At 41.1% G+C, this 13,725-nt stretch overlaps 1 protein-coding gene across 1 annotated transcript in view; it reads right to left on the minus strand.

Annotated features, from left to right (window-relative positions):
• Positions 1-4,272: 4,272 nt before the first annotated feature.
• The window catches only part of LOC147014418 (MAP kinase-activated protein kinase 2-like), a 61,965-nt gene continuing 52,512 nt past the window's right edge, over positions 4,273-13,725 (minus strand). The window contains exons 8-10 of the mRNA XM_085852354.1: positions 7,593-7,678; positions 7,106-7,186; positions 4,273-7,013 (exon numbers count right to left, since the gene is read on the minus strand). Coding sequence (XP_085708480.1) covers positions 6,858-7,013; positions 7,106-7,186; positions 7,593-7,678 — 323 coding nt within the window. The 3' untranslated portion in view covers positions 4,273-6,857. The remainder of the gene's footprint in view (positions 7,014-7,105; positions 7,187-7,592; positions 7,679-13,725) is intronic.

Consider the following 13,725-nt stretch of genomic DNA (forward strand, 5'->3'; position numbering starts at 1 on the left):
GTGGAAGGAGAAAGGCGAAGGTGGTGGGGGGTTTGCTGTGGTGGTTTGGTGGTTGGCGGGTGTGGTTTGGGAATGGCGGTGAAGCGATGTTTGTGGGATGGAGTTGTGGAGGTAAAGAGACAAAGGTGGTGGTGTTTGAGTTGTTGGCGGCTTAATGGTCCAAAATAATGATAGAGAAAGAAGAATGGCTAACTCAAAGCGCCGCAGCCCGGATGAATCACACATATTCCCTCTAAACAACAGGTGTGGGCCAACTCCACATGAACTTATCGATATATCTCTCCTGAGGACCCTTTATGGTGTTTTGCGAATTTCCACAGCCGTAACTAAATATATATATATATATATATATATATATATATATATATATATATATATATATATATATATATATATATATATATATATATATATATATATATATATTTGCTGGACTCACTTGATTATCTCGTTCTTATAAGAGGTAAAGGTAAGAGGAATGAGAAGTAAAAACATGTGATGGCAGCCTTAATTAAGAAGGGTTCAGGTATGTCTTCGTTACATGTTCGCTTTCTTCCAAATGACCCATCACAGTTAGTTAATGGACTATTACTATTCGGAGGTAAGAAGGCTGGAAATAACAATTGTTTTAATGAAGCTTCAGCCATTTCAGAGCAGATAATGAATGAGAAAATAATTAATAAATGTCAACACAAAGATATTCAATCTCATGTGAAATGAGTGTAATTGTCTCTAAAGATGAAAATGAAAATATATCGTCTATTGTACATGCACATAAGAATTACTTTTTTCTCTTGAAAAATGGTAAGGAAGTATTTGTATTGAAAGATAAGATTATGATGCAATTATTACTTCTGAATGTCAGGGGGGGGGAATGGTTTGTATTATCTTCTTTTCAGCATTATTTAACAAGAATTATGGTGGGGGGGGGGGAGAAAGAGGGAGGGAGAGAGGACAAAGGGAAGGGAGGAGTGTGTGAAGAAGGGGGTGTGGAGGTGGGGACTCGCCTCACCAAATGTTGCTATACACTGTGGAAGGGAGGGGCGCGAGGAGAGAGAGAGAGAGACAGAGACAGCTGAGGGGTGATGGTGGCGTTAGCAAAAATAATATGTTATGCTTTATGATCGCACACACACACACATACATACACACACACATACACACACACACACACACACATACACACACACACACACACACACACACACACACACACACACACACACACACACACACACACACACAAATAAAACTCATGTCAGAACAACTGTACACACAACATAACAGAGTTTGTAAAATAATCTGCTGGCACATCTACACAAACTTTGATATCCCAGTTCCAGAAAATTTGTGGGAACATGAACCAAAAGCAATCACTGAAAACATGGAAATAACGCTCACTTATGATCTAATGATCCCATTGAGCGTGAACATCGAAAACAAAGCATTACAATGAGATATCATACTTGGGTACAAAAAAAAGAGAAGAAGGCTTTGCTGATTGAAGAGTTCGTACAAGTGATTTTGGACTAAACAATGCAGAAATCAAGAAAATGACAAATACCAAGACCTCAAGAATAGAGTGAAAAGATCCTGGAAGCTGAAGAATGCCAAAGTTGTTCCAATGATAGTTGGAGCTCAGGATTGATGTCAAAGAACCTCACAGAGATATGAAAAAACATTCCTGGGAATATTACGACAAATTAACTACATTTGGAAGCTGTCCGGAGCTCAGGGATGATCCTGAAGAGAGCCGTCAGCACAAAACTTTGAGTAGAAAACTTCACACCTTGGTCCATGAATCGTGACCACCCTTATAAGAACTGGGAGGATGCCGTTCCACCTTCTGAAACCCACATTTGGAAATAACCAACAACACACACACACACACACACACACACACACACACACACACACACACACACACACACACACACACACACACACACACACACACACACACCGATGCCAACTGCTGCTGTGTTAATACAGTTCACACACACACACACACACACACACACACACACACACACACACACACACACACACACACACACACACACACACACACACACACACACACACACACACACACACACACACACACACACACACACACTGTCAACTCCTCAATTTCTACAACTAAACACTATTTTTTTTTTTACTTTAAGAGATCCTTATAAAAAAAAAAGGAAGTATTTGAACCCTGCCACGAAAGAATGTTTCCAGATGAGACAGCTGCATCGATGACCCCTCGTTTGGACAACGTACTCACTGATGCATGCGAATCACTTTGATAACAGTTTTCATCAGTATGGGAATTACGAAAATCAAGTTTATCTCTTTTCTGATAACTCCTCCATTTGTCAGAGCAGATCCCTTATCCTTTCGATAGGCAGGCAACAGTCTCTACCTCTCTGCAGACTCTGATAGAACCAGGAGCTGGTCCAACACTTAGAATATGTCTTTCACCATGAAAAATCTCAATCTCTCATTCTGTCTCTTCAAAGCACCATGTGGCAAACCCTCCAATGTACTTCCTTAGCAAACCTCTTAAAGTTCAGTCACTCAAAGGTATTGGGCCTTACCCTTCATCTTTCTTAGGCAAATCATATATCTAGGTTGGCCTCCAAACTCCATCATGTGGTCATTCCTTGGCAAATGTGAACCTGTACAAGGTTAGAAGGCCTTCATCCACAGCTTGATGAAACAGTGCTCCTCACTCCTTTGGGCTGACACTCCGGCCTCACACATTTCACTTATTGATGAGGTGGAAACCAAGGCCATCAAAATAATTTGAATCTCTCATGATGAAGTTGAGTCTTCGGCCGGTTATTCTCACAATGAAGACAGGTCAGCATTTTCTGTCTTCTAGTGTCTCGTTTCTGGTCTTGCACCCTCTGTTCTTTCCTTGCTCTGCCCCCCCCCCCCCGTTGCTCTGTCCCCCTCTCACTCCCCACTCTGATTTCTGGAAGACGCACAAGGTCCTCTTTTCTCTCACCTCTAGACGCAACTTCCTCAATCTGTTCAATCCCATTCTCCCCTCCAGTGCTTCAAGATTCCTGTTCACCACCACATCAGGTCATCTTCCATCTGTACTCATGATCATCTCTACCCTCGTGAGCCCTCCATAAGCCCACACTTCCTTTCCAGGTTATTGTTCTCCCCTCCTCCCTCTTATATATTTTTGTTCCATTTCTATTTACTTCAGTCACCTTATGTTTTCACCCCTGTTTGTCTCCCTCTGAGCAGGATATCTCAAAAAGTTGTGGATGGATTCTGCCATATCTCTTGGACAGCTTGGGTGCATGACAAGGACGAATTGATTTGATTTTTGTGAAGATCTGAATACCATAATTATTGAAGCGATTCTTCACAATTGAGAGATGGGGCTGAAAATGATACATAGCATGATATCTCAAAAAGTTTTGGACGAGTTATGACAAAACTAAGTGGATTAGTTGGTTAGGTGACAAGACCAAGCCTATTCAACTTTGGTCAATGTCCAGATTCAGATCTGACCTTTCAGTGGGATACAAAATGTAAACTGTTTAGCCTGGCGGAGGTATGCGCTCTACCTTGTGCCGTTCTAGTTCATCCCTGTTTTTTTCCTTCGTCTTTGTTACTCTCCAAGAGCGAGGTGTATGGAAGAACAAGGTTAAATTGACAGTGGGATAGCGGGGCAACGATTGGGCACAACTGGCAAGGAAGTCAAGGGACAACGAAGGAAGGGCAGGAACAATAGACAGGCACAATGAACGGGAAAGGAAGAAAGAGGGGGAGAAAGAAGGGAGGAAACACTGATACGAGCAAGTAAGAGGGTTAGGTGAGGAAGGGTTAATGGGGTTATTAAAGATCATGGCTCAGGATGCCATGAGGTGACAATGTATTGCCTGCTTTAAAGTCCTGGGGGGAAGAATGGGAAACAACGGCCTCTGGAAGGGATTTCCGTAGATGGGAGAAGAGTTGTAAATGAGTTGAGGTGTGCATTCAGGCTGGATTTTGGAAGTTTAACCAGGAGAGAGTTATGATTGTATTAATAAGATGAACAATGAGGAATATACACATCAGCATGAATCAGAGGATAGGCACAGGGGTTGGTGAATTGGTTGGATTGCCATTGTTAATGGGCACTTCCATTGAATGTTTATGCTCCACATATTGTTCTGCTCAATGGTTAAACCCATTGTCAATATTGCGATACCATAAAAAAAAATCTGACAACAAGCATTTCATGATGGAAAATTCGAATATCAAAGACAGGACAAAATGAATGTAAATTATGCTCATATTCAAAACATTCAACACCAAAAACATTCCTAAAATTTTCATCTCCTCTGCATTTCAGTGAAAACACAGTTGTGAAAGCTCATTGAATGAAATGCACATTTGTTTTGAAGGTTGATTGCTGTATAAAGGAAATCAAGTTCTAAAACAGGCACAGACAGGTCCACCATCGAGGCCTCCCCACATACTATTTTATAAAAATGGTAATTATTGCCCCACTTTTGGGAGATCATGCTACATTAGTCCATCATCATTTTCTCAAGAAATGCCAAGAATCCATGAGGCCAATTATTACATTTATAGCAACACGAGAGGCCAAGTAGTTCAAAAAGAAAAGAAAAGCCAACAACAAATGCAAATGGACACGGCAAATTAAATGAGCACGTGACAGAGTGCACTGGGACGCACACAGTTCTCCAAAGTGGTGATTCAATGTATTCGAGAATGAATGCAGAAACATATTGTAAAACCAACATGCAACTTAAAAACAGGGAAACGCATCACCGATGATGAGGTATCATCTCTCGGGAGCTGGCAAGATAGCTCGGAGGGAGGGAGCAAACTCACCTCTGAGCCGTCTAGTCTGGGTTTGATTTTCGACTACTATAAACTGTCATCGCGATATTTTGCAGGTAAGGCATTACATTAACAAGTACACCATCCGTCAGTTGGTGCATTAGGCTGGGTGTCCCATCTGCCAGGATTCTTTGGTGGATATTAAAGATTCCACGGTGTCTTTCACAAGAGTAGCCTCATTCTAAACAAGTATGACGGGGACAGATGTTTCGCCAACTTACGCAAAATACCGCTTCTATTATGTAACTGACGTGGCATCGAGCTTTCTGTTTGGGAGGGTACGATTGCAACACTTCATTAGTCTGCCACAGATTTAGTGAGGATTACTCACCGCAATTATTATTTTTGTGCTCAACACCCCTTGTCACTGCTGTGGTTTTATGTACGAGAGAATCATTTGAAATTCGTTACTTCATCCACTGACTGGTTTCATATGAGTGGTTACTGACCTTTTGAGTTGCTGAGATTAGAACTCCGTGCACTTCACTTCCGATGCATATAGATATGGGAAAATATTTTAAAATTGTTTATGCTTCATGTCTGGGACAAAAATGTTGCTCAATCATAAAATTGTTTTTTTAGTGACTGAGAGGTGCGTGTTCTTTCCTAAAAATAAATGTGATTTGGGACTTTGGGTGGGATTTTCTGGAAATTGGTGTCCAAGTATGGGAACGCATTTGGCTCTCCCCCACCCCTCACCACACCCTCAATTTTACACACACACACACACACACACACACACACACACCTGTTTTGAATCAAGCAATTCACATGAGATAATTTTAACATTATGGGGACAACAACATAAACAAAGATGAAGTCTCTTGTCATAACAACAATGGAAAAGTTAAACTGCCAATGAAAATCAAGATGTGTGTTCTCTATATCATTATAAATGCCATTGTTGTTGCAATCAAAAGGAACCCTCGCTTTGATCACATCATTACACTAGTGGCAACAAATACAAGAATGACATCTAATTCTAATATCCATTAAATTTTCATCAGTCATGCGCATCGTGACTAACGTTTGTACGTTCAACTCGTTGAAAAAGCTTTATCCACATTAGAGAGCCAACAATGCAATTGTTTCACCTGATTTATTCCTTAAATAAAACATCAGTGCTTTCAAAATAGTCTTGCTCTGTGTTTCGCCCCTTTAACCCATGAACGGGAACACAAAGCGTGCAACTCTAAAGCCGGCTTCACATCGAGTCGATCGGTCCATGTGGACCACCAGACGAATTGCCTCAATGTCGTTGAAACAGCGCTCAAGAGAAACCTCTGGACCGCTTCGAGGCTGGAACGGATGTAAAATCAGGATCGGGCACGCAAAACTCCCTTCGCACAAATTTCACACCCAAAATCGACGCCGACGAGACCACGCTCGACTTGATGAGCAAAAGGCCTGAAACTTTATCACAAACCTGGAAAATTACAAGGAGCCTTCAAATCGACAGCATAAGGCCCATGATTCCAGCTAGTGTACGTTCGTTTCTCTAGCAACGAAAGTCACCTTCAAACAATCACATGAGTGCACAGATGTAGTGCCTCAGGGTATGCCTGGCTTAAACAACAGGACCATCACTGCTTCGCAAGCCACAATAAATGGCTTTAGAACTGATGAGGTCTTCACATCCACTTCCAGGTGAGGAAGGGAAAACAACCAAGGCTCTGCACACTAATCGATTGCAGACTGAAATGGAGGATCGTGGAATGCCATCTTCATGGAAAAGGTCACTGTTTTCCTGAGAGGAGAAAACACTTTTCACACATTGGAGGCACCATGTTTTGGAGGCAAATAAAAAAAGGAAGACGAAAAGACGTCTCCGCATCTACAAAAGTATATTTTGTGTGCATTTGCTATATTAGTACTAAATTGTGTCCCTGAAGATCGAGTTCAAGTTTCAACCATCCAGCTGGTATATTTCAGGCCATGCAATCACATTCCCACATGTAGTGTCAAAACAGGTTGCGATGCAGGAGGCATCACTCTTAGCTGCTGCTGCTGTTACTGCTGCCACAACTTCCAGATGCTTCCCGCTTCTTTCTGCGCTTGTTCAGTAATGGATTGCTCGAGTCTTCCAGGTCTTTAATCTTCACCTGGTCGTAGTTGACCCTGAGTGATGCTAAGGCACAGGTCATCTCATCCTGAGGGCAAAATGGACGATGCAAAAGCTTCGGTCAATTAATGAATGGGTGAGGGAAGAGGAAATGACAAATACGTTTAAGTAATAATTTACCTTCACTTCTTCCCAAAGGTCCTTGTCTTCTTGAAGTACTCGGCTGGTGTATAGTGGTGTCTGTGGCATGACCATCGATTGCTGTGAAAGCATCAATTATTAAATGCTTGTTACATGTCATTTGCCAGGATGTCATCATCATTCTCAGAAATTATTTTCTTAAACCACGGAGCGAATTTACTCTTTAAAACTCCATTCTAAGGATGTGATGTATAGCGACTGAATCGAGAAAACAAAATCTTTGACAAAAATAACATCTTCGATCATCTATTTATCATAAACATGTTTGACAGAACGAATGGTTTATAAGAGCAAATTGTACAGAAACATCATTTGTACATGATGTACAAGAGGGGTACATGGATATTTGCAGGTCTGCTCGGTAGCTTGGGTATGGATGTGTGATTGTGGTGTTGATGTAGAACAGGTATGATAGGCCAAATGGACGCCTCCTGTGTTAAAGTTCCTTGTGTGTATTGCTGCTCACGTTTATCCAGGGGTGATTCATGAATTCTGTGATTGTCATCCGAGCTGAAGGATCCGTCTTCAGGAGTTCACTGATGAGTTGTTTTGCTGCAAATAGACTCCGTTTGTCATACATTATTATCATATTCGTTTTATGGGTTAACATGAAGCAATGTGCAAATCTATGGAAAAACTAAATCAGCACTATAGGTCTAAGGTAACTTGTCAACAAGTGATCAAAAAACCCAAAACAGAGAGCAATACAATGTACTGTGTTGTGATTAAAATACCATAACAAATATAATTAAACATAGGTAATGTATAGCGAATGTGTATGGTGTATGGGGTGTGTGGTGAAGGCGTGCTCAGTTAAAAAGGTGTATAGGTGTGTAAAGTCACAACTTCGGGCAATTAACATTCAACATCTGGTTTATATATTGTGTGTTCATCTGTGTACAATAAAATAAAAAGCTATGAAGTGTATATGTGGTATGTATGGTATGTATGGTGTATGTGGCATGTTGTATGTGGTATGTATGGTGTATGTTACATGTTGTATGTATGGTGTATGTGGTATGTGGTGTGTATGGTGTATGTGGTATGTGGTATGTATGGTGTATGTGGTATGTTGTATGTATGGTGTATGGTGTATGTGGTATGTGGTGTGTATGGTGTATGTGGTATGTGGTATGTATGGTGTATGTGGTATTTTGTATGTATGGTGTATGGTGTATGTGGTATGTTGTATGTGGTATGTATGGTGTATGTTGTATGTTGTATGTATGGTGTATGTGGTATGTTGTATGTGGTATGTATGTTGTATGTGGTATGTATGTTGTATGTATGTTGTATGTGGTACGTATGGTGCATGTGGTATGTTGTATGTTTAATGTGGCATGGTGTATGGTGGGTGCATGTGGTATGTTGTATGTGGGGTATGTGGTGCATTTTTATATGGTGTATTTTGTATGTGGTATATTGTATGGGGTGTATGCTGTATGTGTAATGTGTATGGGCTGTATGTTGTCTGTATGAGGTATTGGGAGTGTGTTGTATGTTGTATGGGGTGTATGTTGTGTGTGCATGGGGAGTGTGAACGAGGTATTGGAAGTGTGTTGTATGTTGTATGTGTAATGTGGATGGGGTGTGTATTGTATGTGTAGTATGTTGTGTGTGTGTGTATGGGGAGTGTGAACGAGGTATTGGAAGTGTGTTGTATGTTGTATGTGTAATGTGGATGGGGTGTGTATTGTATGTGTAGTATGTTGTGTGTGTGTATGGGGAGTGTGGTGTATGTTGTATGTGTAATGTGTGTGGGGTGTGTGTTGTATGTGTATTATGTTGTGTGTGTGTGTGGGGAGTGTGGTGTATGTTGTATGTGTAATGTGTATGGGGTGTATGTTGTATGTGTAGTATGTTGTGTGTGTGTATGGGGAGTGTGGTGTATGATTTATGTGTAATGTGTATAAAGAGAGTGGTTTATGCTGTATGTGTAATGTGTGTGGGGTGTGTGTTGTATGTGTATTATGTTGTGTGTGTGTGTATGGGGAGTGTGGTGTATGTTGTATGTGTATTATGTTGTGTGTGTGTGTATGGGGAGTGTGGTGTATGTTGTATGTGTAATGTGTATGGGGTGTGTGTTGTATGTGTATTATGTTGTGTGTGTGTGTATGGGGAGTGTGGTGTATGTTGTATGTGTAATGTGTGTGGGGTGTGTGTTGTATGTGTATTATGTTGTGTGTGTGTGTATGGGGAGTGTGGTGTATGTTGTATGTGTAATGTGTATGGGGTGTATGTTGTATGTGTAGTATGTTGTGTGTGTGTATGGGGAGTGTGGTGTATGTTGTATGTGTAATGTGTGTGGGGTGTGTGTTGTATGTGTATTATGTTGTGTGTGTGTGTATGGGGAGTGTGGTGTATGTTGTATGTGTAGTATGTTTGTGTGTGTATGGGGAGTGTGGTGTATGTTGTATGTGTAATGTGTGTGGGGTGTGTGTTGTATGTGTATTATGTTGTGTGTGTGTGTGTATGGGGAGTGTGGTGTATGTTTTATGTGTAGTGTGTGTATGGGGTGTGTGTTGTATGTGTATTATGTTGTGTGTGTGTGTATGGGGAGTGTGGTGTATGTTGTATGTGTAGTATGTTTGTGTGTGTATGGGGAGTGTGGTGTATGTTGTATGTGTAATGTGTGTGGGGTGTATGTTGTATGTGTATTATGTTGTGTGTGTGTGTATGGGGAGTGTGGTGTATGTTGTATGTGTATGGGGTGTATGTTGTATGTGTAGTATGTTGTGTGTGTGTATGGGGAGTGTGGTGTATGTTGTATGTGTATGGGGTGTATGTTGTATGTGTAGTATGTTGTGTGTGTGTATGGGGAGTGTGGTGTATGTTGTATGTGTACTCATTTAAATAGTTGTATAGGTGTGAAAAGCCACATGCCATAACTTAGGTCTTAGGGTAATTAAAATAAATCTTAGAAACTCCAGTTGGCAAAACGGCATGACATGTGCACCACTCGTGACTGGAGTTATGTTTTATGGACCGATGAATGAAAGGTAATTGGGTTCAAAATATCGAGTGTTTATGTTCAGGCAAGTCGATGAACACCATCCAGATCAGTCAGTGTATTCTTCGCACAGCCAGGAGTGGAGGTGGTTGTCTCACTGTTTGTGTCGTTTTCAAGCAAATCAAGTGAGTGATTAAAAAAAAATAATTAATAGAACAACGTGTAAAGAGAACCGTCAAGGCATCTGGTGTTTGACTCGTTGGTGAAGGAGGATTAATCTATGAACAAGATAATAATCCAACAGTGTGTTCTCCAAATTGTGAAGACATCATACCTAAGTAAGGGAAGAACAATGTATTGTCCAGAACACAATTTGGACACCAAAATCACATTTTCACCCAGTGAACCTTCGTGTGACAAACTGGACAGTAAAATGAGAAATAAATAACAACACACTGCGGAACGATTGAGTTGTATGGAAATAGCTGCACACATTTGGATTTCAGTCCCACGAGGCGACTGTATTTTAAAAATAATAAAAAATCTTGAATCGGGGTGCGGACACAAAGGTCTTTGTTTGTCTTTAAAGGTTATTTCTGAGGATAAAATTGTCTTAATTGTGAAGACTGGGCTTGTTCTGCATCAGTTGACAGGTCGAATAATGGATGGAATTAACAAAGTCTTCTTTTGCTCTTACAAAGGGCTAACAGCTGAACTTTGGTCAAGGTTATGTTGATTCCATCTCTTGCTGAGGATACTTGCAATACCATGTTTGCTAGCATTCCATAAAAGAGGGTAGGATTGATCAGATGGTTCCATCATCCTGGCAGACTTCACTCCTCGACTCCTTTCAATCCCTGTGACAAATGGTTGGGAACTGGTTTTCCCACAGTAGCACAAGGCTCCCTGAGGGCTTTCCAAAAGTTTATCGTGTTATGCAGAAAGTGTGAAACTGAACTCAACAGGTGAGTAAGGAAAGCTCGTGCATTTTCCTTCACAAATCAGGATTTGCAGGGAAAGGGCCTCCAGTGATTGGTGTGGCACATCGTATTAACATATTCGCAACAATGATTACTATTCATTGGACTGTAGATGCATTGTGGACGTGTCCACTCTAGGGAAATACAACCCCATTGACATGACGACATCCTTGTGCAAAGTGCTCATGTGGAGTCATTGTGTGGCAATTAATGGAGCAGTTTTTTTTTTCCCTTACCAGATCGACGCTCATAGAAGAGTGAAGTGCAGTTGGGTAAAAAGGCAATGAACTGGTAGTGGGGCAGTGGGACAACAGTTGTTCAGAATAAGCAAAGGAAAGAACGAACAGGAAAGACAGACAGAGCCAGAGGGAGAAAGGAGGGGAGTAAACACAGTAACTTGCAAGAGGATTAGGTTCAGAAGGGGTTAATGAAGGTATTAAAGATCATGGTTCAGGATGAGGGATGACATGAGGTGACGATGCACTCACTGCTTAAGGTCCTGGATGGAAGAGTGGGATAGAACAGCTTCAGGGAGGCAGTCCCACAGATTGAAGAAGATAAAATTGCTGAGACGTGAAGTCAGCATGGATTTTGTAACTTTATCCAGGAGGGGGTTAATGGAAGAACGTGTACATCTTGGAGTTATTGGGGTGGCCGGAGGGCAGAGAGCAGAGGGAGTTAAAATAGAGGAGACGAAACAAAGGAAAGGCAATGGGCCATTTGCTTCAGCCTCATCATCAGAGATTCCAATAATGTTGAAAGCTTTAGATTCTACAGAATCAAGGAAACACAGACATGATACTGCAGCACCAGCCCATAGGGGAGAGCAGTACTCCATTGAGCTATGGACAAAGGCCTCATAGGTGGTGTATATCTCTAATTTTCCAAAGAAATACTTGTATTGATGGAGAACGCCCAGTATGCAACTAGCTTTGGAGTCCAACTTTGCTATGTAGTCAGCTCAGGATCAGAGGTCCTGGCTGATGGTGAGACGTTGAAGTTCAAAAGACTGAACCTCTTCCATTGGCTGACCATGGAAATAAATAGTAGCATTGGTTTTACAATCCTGCCATAGTGATAGGGTGAGACTGCCAGATTTTCCAGGATTGATGGACATGTTCCATTTAGTGGACGTCTATTTATCGTAACAAGACAATGCCAAAATTATTGTTGGATTTGAAAATCTCATTGAACATTCATACTGACTATAAGTTTGCCTTTCCATGCACAGGACAACATTCAAAACACTTGATCAGTACTATGAATAAGGGAAGGAGAGAGGCAAAGGAATGTGAGCAGAGGTGATGGATTTGTTTTTGGAAGTGGGGATTTGTACCCGTCAATTTCCACATGGGAGAAGGAAGATGAAAAAAAATTAAATTCTCCAAATACGGCCTGAAGAACTGAATGCAACGAGGAAATGTGTGCATCGTGTATAGAAATGAAATTCTAAACTAAGGGAAGCTGGCAAGGTAAAGGATCTCCACATGGAATTACAATGGACCACAACCCAAAAGGAAAGTGTGAGATGGTCACATTGATTGTTCTTCAGTTCATAGTAACACCAGTCCTGGGCAGCACTGTTTCCACCTTAATGGCTTCATTGGCAAGACAGAATGGTCAAAATGAAAGTTCTGAAATAAAAACTACCGTTTTACGTAAGGCCGAAGCAGACCATGAATGCAAGGGTGCTGAGAACACAAAACCCTTCACTGGCAAAGATAGAGAGAAGTAAAGGTCAAAACGTAAAATTAATGAGCAGATGGGAGCAGTGAGGAAGAGTTTGTGATGTAACTTTAGGAACGATCATTTATGAACACTCCACGTGCTATTCTTTATCTATACTAATAAAAGGCAATGTGTGTGCATCAGTGTGTGTGTGTGTGTGTGTGTGTGTGTGTGTGTGTGTGTGTGTCAGTGTGTGTGTCAGAGTGTGTGTGTGTGTGTGTGTGTGTGTGTGTGTGTGTGTGTGTGTGTGTGTGTGTGTGTGTCAGTGTGTCAGTGTGTGTCAGTATGTGTCAGTGTGTCTCCTCCATAACTCCAAAACTATAAAACCTAGCAACCTGAAACTGCAAGCATTCTAAGAAAACTCCAAGGAAGTGAAAGAGTGAAAATTGGGTGTTTGGGTTAATTAAAACACCCATTTTGAAGATAATTTAGGGGGTGCTCATCACAAAACAAAAACAACTAGCATCCTTTGAAGACAAAGTCTTCGATATCCCCCGCCATAGTAAATGAGGATTAACAAACTTATATTCCCTAAGCGTGTGAAATATGTATGTGACGTTTACCCTTGATCTGACCAGCTGTTCTGGAGAAGAAGATGTTTGAAGGTTTGAGGGTAAATTCAATATGGCTGCCAAACCATGTGACCTATCAATTAGAAATTAACAAACTTCTGAAAGGATGTCTTGGGGAAAGTGTCTGTGAAATTTTGCCTCAATCTGTCCAGCCGTCCTGGAGAAGAAGATTTTAAAAATTTATTAATTTTCAATCCAATATGGCTGACGAACCATGTGACCTATGACATCATAAATTTAGATTCTGTCTCCAATCCTCCAGTGGAATACGTCTGTGAAGTTTCGTGTTAATCGGATGAGGTGTGTTTTCTATCCAAGATGGCCGCCAAACCATGTGACTTGTGACGTCATAATTTTTACTGAGTATGC

The sequence above is a fragment of the Eptatretus burgeri genome, chromosome 13 (genome assembly GCF_056783735.1).
Source record: "Eptatretus burgeri isolate ZD-2024b chromosome 13, Ebu_testis_v1, whole genome shotgun sequence".
Lineage (NCBI taxonomy): Eukaryota > Metazoa > Chordata > Myxini > Myxiniformes > Myxinidae > Eptatretus > Eptatretus burgeri.